The 6,681-nt window shown below is 29.8% G+C and overlaps 1 protein-coding gene across 4 annotated transcripts in view; it reads right to left on the reverse strand.

The window, feature by feature from the left end:
• Positions 1-6,681, reverse strand: part of LOC106460866 (protein Mpv17-like) — a 13,816-nt gene that overhangs the window by 2,301 nt on the left and 4,834 nt on the right. For 3 of the 4 annotated variants that reach the window (XM_022387675.1, XM_022387674.1, XM_013920614.2), the window contains exons 3-5: positions 3,693-3,785; positions 2,184-2,279; positions 338-370 (exon numbers count right to left, since the gene is read on the reverse strand). In XM_022387675.1, coding sequence (XP_022243383.1) covers positions 338-370; positions 2,184-2,279; positions 3,693-3,785 — 222 coding nt within the window. Of the gene's footprint in view, positions 1-148; positions 371-2,183; positions 2,280-3,692; positions 3,786-6,681 lie in introns of all 4 variants that reach the window. The other variant, XR_002610863.1, reaches the window with a different exon arrangement.

Raw genomic sequence — 6,681 nt, forward strand, 5'->3', positions numbered from 1 at the left:
TACTGATAATCTGCCAAATTTCGTTAACATTCGCTTACTAATTTAAAAGTTATAACATGAATACTTTAACAAGCACAAAATGGTTGCGAGGTCGGTCCCAGGAACCAAGTCTGTGCTGAAAGAGTTAAGTGGAATAAGGTAGAATTACCTTACAGGATGTCTCGATTAATGTTGAAGTACCCTTGTCATGTTAATACCCTTCAGAGATCCACTGAGTAATTGCCTAAATGGAATTCACTAAACTTGGTTACATCTATGGGATTTTTCAAATAACAAAAGGCTTTGTAACTTGTTTTATTTCCAAGCCCCTTCGGCTAATAAAGCGAAGTAGACTTACCATATAGTTAGCCTTTAGCACTTCAAAGTAATCCTGTAAGAAACAAGAAAACTGACACTAAATTCATATTTGTAATGAAGCTGGCAGTTCCTGAAATACATTATACTTTTCACATTTCCAGAGTAAATGGTGTGGGAACTTGAGAGTTATATGACTTTCTAAAAAGCATCCATGTCCATCAACTTGAGACATTTTTACTAAACTTCATTTAATAGCCAGACTAGTTCAATAAAGATTTTAAATGGATTGATCAAAGGCAGGTGTCAAGACAAGATGAAAGAAACTAATTAAATCTATCAGTATCAGATTTTAAATAAAATTTGGCAAGTTACAATAATTACTTGCAATTTGGAAGTCACTTTTAAGTCTTTATCAAAAGTAACCTAGTATGATGCTTCAAAATAAAGCTTGAAATTATTATTGAAATAATTAAGTAAAGGCACTATCATAATGTAAGACAGCTTAAATATAATTTACTAACACTGTTTAATATATAAATTTGAAAAATTCATGGTTAAGTTTGGTTACAATCAGCCATTAAATTTCTCCATAATAAAATATTAATGGCAGGCTTACTGAACTAATAAGGTAATGTCTTAAAATTATCTAAGTACTAGGTATTGCAAATTTTCTACACCATGAAAACGGTGCTTTCTCTAGTATGTTGATTTTACAAATGTATTCTCAAAGAGTTTTTAATGTCTTTGTTGTAACAATTCTCTCTTGCCAAGTCTCATCTAAATTTATTTAGTCCCCCAGTTCATTACCTTCAAAGTACTCTCATTGTTACTCTCTTTTATTCTGTTCATACTGGATCAGTATTTATTTTTTTGTTTTGTACAACTTAATGGCAGCTGAAAATATTAAAGCAGTGGTTCCACACGATTTCAGCTGGTCTGCAAGTTGATTGAAAAATAAAATGGTGCATTTTAAAATATAGCTACTAAAGTATAGCTAATACTGTTCATGAAAGTTTAAAACTGGAATGAGTTAGTCTTCACTTCAAAAAAGGTTTAGATCCACTGCATTAGGGTACTACCAGTAAATATATATATATATTAACTAATAGCAGTATGCTGGGACTCACTTTTTTTCAGCAAAATGAATTCTATTTACTCTTTAACCCTCCAAGCATGGGAGGGTCAAAGTGTGCATGGCATAAACTTTTTACAGAGTTACATTCAGAAATTAATTTAAAAACTTGTATTATTATCCATGTATGTCAGTAAATTTGCCATCAAAACAGTTTATAATTCAAATTTTAACACTATGCAAGTTCTAATTTCAGAAGGACATTTAAATAAATTCACAATCTTCAATTCTCTGTATCATGTTACATTTATTTGCTCCATTTTAATTTTCTTTATACCCTATATGATCTTCTGAGTTTACACACTTATACTATAAATATTGCTAAGTCATAATATAAACTTATAGTCTCCAAGCCTTTTGCTTTACTGAGATATAAACGAGGTAGTCGAACCCACATGAAATGTTCCTCATACCATATTCTATCTTTCAAAAAATGTCAGTAATTCTCTCTGAAATTTGCTATTTCACGGTTATAAATTTGGTTAAAATTAATGAGCCTGTACACAAGAGTTAAACAAGAACAGTTGCTAGCAAGATGGCAATTTTTCTTCTAAACAGATGGTGGGATAGTAATAGAGTGATATTTTTTAAATGAAGGGTCTCTAGTAGCAAGATGGAAGTTGATGTTTTATGGATTAACAAAAGCAATAGTATTAACCAGGATGACATTTCTTTTCTATACAACACCAGTTTATTAGTCACTATCAAAAAAGTTCTTATTCTTAAACAAAATACAACAACAAAAAAATCTTACTCTTTTCAGCTTCTCTTTAATTTGAATCCACGAATGGTTCTGTAGTAGACCATTCACTGTGAGGAAGTTTGCCAAAAACACAGGAACAAACAAGCCCTGTGAAAGCAATGTCAATTTATAAAGAATCAAGATATGTTATGTTGTTATGTTAAACTTATATTAAAGTTTTTCTTCATTACTCATTCAAGCTGTCTCCAGCCATTATTAGTCTCAAAGTGGGTTCCTCGTCAAAGAAACAAGATAAAAGATGTATTTCATACTGTTATTTTTATGTATTCCGTGTAAATTATGCTTAAGTATTCATATTATATAGAAAAACTTCATCGTTGAGCAGCTTGGAAACTACACGTGCATGGAAGAAATATCAACTGATTTTAAGCAACAATACATAAAGAACAGTGAAAATAATCTAGAAAAATAATAAATTAAAGTGCTAATCACTTTTTTAACAGATCAAACAAGAGTTTGAGAAAATGTTGCAGTGATTCCTGATAATTCTGGCAATCTTTGATAACAGATGATTTCAGGTTAGAATAAACAGTAATTGTTGTCATGTGCTTACTTTGTTTTATCACTACCTAAAGAATATCACATCTTTCTTATTGGTAGTAATTCTTTTGATACACAATTTGCCTCAGTTAGAAAAAAAGTTGGCTGCCTACTAACTTCTTAGACATTTTTGAAGCCCTGTCTGTACAGAAATATAAGGCAAAAAGTTGTGAAAGCCTTTAGGTCTGTATTGTATTAAATTGGGGAAACCAAATGCTACTGTGTAAAACAAAAGCCTTTTTTTTTATTCTTGTTTATCCAGAAGTCTGTGTAATTCTTCAAAAATCTGTGTTTTAGTAATCTTACATTTTCTGAACCTTTGAATCTTCATTAAACAGGAGTTCTGTGTCAGAACACCTGTTCCTACATGAAGACCCACACTTCTTTCTTCTCCTACATATCAAGGAGGGTCATTTAGCCAAATATTTACTTATCTAAATACAAAATAAAGCCCACTATTTAACCCTAACAAATATTATGCACTAAAGTAAATTTATATGAAATGAGATCTGAAGTAAAGGTGGAAATATATATCATAATCTCTTTAGATAATACCTGTATCTGGAATATTTGTGTAATTATTAGTAAGACCTCAACATGTTCTCATTATTTAGTTTTCCAGAGTGTAGCATTTCTGAAGAGGAGTGATATTCTCATACTAGAAGTGAGGATGAAAAGATGGATAAAATATCTTCTTGATTTATTAGAAACATTTAAACACTAAAAAAGTTTGCATCCAAAGATATACCTGCACCTTTTAACTTGTTCTTATCTGATTTAAAATTCAAAAACAATTAAAATTGGATAGAAAAAAGTATTTTTTAAAAACAGTGTTCTGCTACTGTTAACAATGGCAAAACATTGTTTTTAAATGATATATTTTTTCGATCCCATTTTCGCTGTTTTTGAATTTTAAATTTTATAGTGTGGAATACCTGCAACATTTATATTTGTTCTTACCTGGTCCAGCAGCATTTTCTGTAGACCTACAGTCTTTCCACTGACTCCACAGACTTTCTCAAGGACCAAGTACCAGCTACGAAGTGTTGGTCCCTGAATTATTACATGAAATACTTTATTTAAATCCACCACAACAGCAAACATATAAAATATTATTTCAATGTATGTTCTTATGCGAACAAAACACACTCTTTAAGGGCTATTTAAAATCATTATTTTTATGGTTTATTAACGAAATTATTTCAAGTTGTAAGAATATGCATATGAATAGAAGTTAAAATGACAATGATAATTAATAAAAATACTACTTTAAAAAATATACATTTAATTTTTGTATTTATGCTTTGTTTTGAAAAAACTTTACTGAAAAATCACAACATATTTATAGAATAATATAAAATTTAAAGGTATTTCATATCAAAATGAATCATTGCAGAATAATTCATTTGTTAGTTTTGTTGAATTTTACCCAAAACTACTCAAGGGCTGTTCCTGATTTAGAGGTTAGAAGAAAGGCAGTTAGCCAATGCTAACTCTTGGGCTAAACTTTACCAATGAAAAGTGGGACTAACTATCACATTATAAAGCCTCTTACAGATGAAACTGCAAGTGTGTTCCCTGAAGGGATACGAACCTGCAACCTACAGATTGCAAGTTGAGCATCTTAACCACCAGCCCCGGCACAATGTGAAATATGTTATTTGTTTCTCACTAATATAATAAATAAAATTACTAGTAGTGTTAACTAATTTTATAAATTTCAAACTACATTAAAACTGTCTGATAATGTTATTGGGATTCACCCTTATATAGATTTTGTGAAACATTGGATGTATTTGCACATGGAAAAATATTTTTCATTTGATGTGAAATAAATACAAAGATGCAGTAATATCAATGTTTATCTGCAAAACACTAAGATCACTCTATCTATAAATTAAAATTTCATTGTTATTTTACAGCATAGTTTATTTTTTCTGTAAAAATAACCTTATTCATAATTTAATCATAACTTTATGTAAAAACTTTACAATTCAAGAAAATTGTGAAGCATAATTAATGTACTTGAACTGTAAAATCAATCTGAAATCATGTAAATAACTTAAAAAATGAGAAGTCTAATTTGTTTACAGATATTAAAATTTCATAATAATTGATATTTAAAAAACAATAAAGCTTTTAAGCTTCAAAATATTAGTTGGATTTAATCTTAAGAACATTTATCAGATGGTGCTCTCCAAATTCATTTTACTTACTGATGTGTAATGTTACACATGTGCAGGTGAAATGATAAAAATATCCTCAAATTTTGAACAGTTATCTGTTAGCTAGGTTTCCAGAATAATTCAACAACACAACACTAATGACTGGTATAACTTGATAATTTGCTCTTAAGGTATAAAACTAAAATGCCTTCACAACTTGTAAACACACAATAATTTAACTCAATCCAAAATTTCTCAACATTAATAGAATGGTGATTAATAATATACCAAAAAATATCAATACAAATGAGTCAAACTGGTTTCTACTAAGTGTATATCAAAATGATGCAGATCAATGTAAGCAAATTTTAAGGAGAATCATTTGAAAGTTTTTGGACGGTAACTTAAAGGAAAAATATCTTCCTATAATATTGGTTGCAACTTCTTTGGAGGAAAGGCAAATATATTAACACTGAGGTTTATTTAACTTGAGAATTTTTAAGAAGAATCAAAAGTATTATCAAAGAAACATAAAAATTAGCACAAACTACAAAAGCTATGTATTACATAAGTTGAAAGTGAGATTTATGAGTACATGTTATTATATTTGTAGCTTACCATATTACAAATAATGATGTAAAGAACAAACAATAAAACATACAATGTTTATAACAAGAGGTGGAGTGATTCTTTGTGATATACCATTTAAGTACTGACCCACCCACTAAACTCATTCCAAAAGTCAATCACCCTGTGAGAAAAATATAACTGATTTAATTTAAGATGACTCCTAACCTACTAAAATTTATATTTGTGTTCCCTTGTCCTATCATTCTCACCATTAAGTAAGAAAAAACAAACAAACAATACAATGACTTTCATAATTCCCTTAACAATCTTAAATATCTCAATCAGATCCTGTTTAACTCTTCTCTCTTCAAGAAAAAACAATTTCAAAGATCTTAACCTGTCCTCCTTTGATTAGTTTCCAAAAGTTCATGGTTCCTCTTAAGGTAAGGAGTCCAAGACTGAACACAATACTCCAAATGAGGCCTAACCAGTGACCTCTACAATGAAGTTATAACCTCTCATAATGGACAAACTGCAGCCTTTGGGACTGATGACATAAAAATGGTAGTGAAGAAGTTGAGCCTAATGTATATGGGTTACAATCAAGGGTTTGAAAGATAGAATGATAAATTTTGTAATGAGATCAGGGTTGTTACTAATAAGAATATTGATGCAATAATTATAGGATACATTAATTTTAGGCACATTGATTGTGATTGTATGGAGTCAAATAGTGAGGAAGGGATGTTTCTTTAAGTCATTCAAGATGATTTTCATACCAAATGGTCACAGAGTCAACCAGGAATGATGGTATTTTAGATCTGTTGTTAAACACTAATGATGATATGAATGCAAGAGTTAAAGTTGTTGCATAATTTAGTTGTTTGTTTTAGTATCACTGAAATAAAAGAAACTTTAGTTCCTAATTTTTCAAGAGCAAATTTTGAGGCCAAGAGAAAAGATTTTTCATTAGTGAATTGGGAAAATGAGTTAAAAGATAATATAAGACATATTTGGGTGTATGGCTAGCAAGAATGACAAAGACTGTTAAATAATAAGCTCTAGATAGTGCACATGCTCTTCCTTGTAACTTAGGCTAGCATATAAAATAACCTAGATGTACTTCTGCAGGGTCCCTGAAAGTGTTCTGTTTCAAGAGTGAATAAAACCAAAATTAAGAGTAACAAATATTTATATTTCTTGCTTTTGAAGTT

The sequence above is a fragment of the Limulus polyphemus genome, unplaced genomic scaffold (genome assembly GCF_000517525.1).
Source record: "Limulus polyphemus unplaced genomic scaffold, Limulus_polyphemus-2.1.2 Scaffold850, whole genome shotgun sequence".
Taxonomy (NCBI): Eukaryota; Metazoa; Arthropoda; class Merostomata; order Xiphosura; family Limulidae; genus Limulus; species Limulus polyphemus.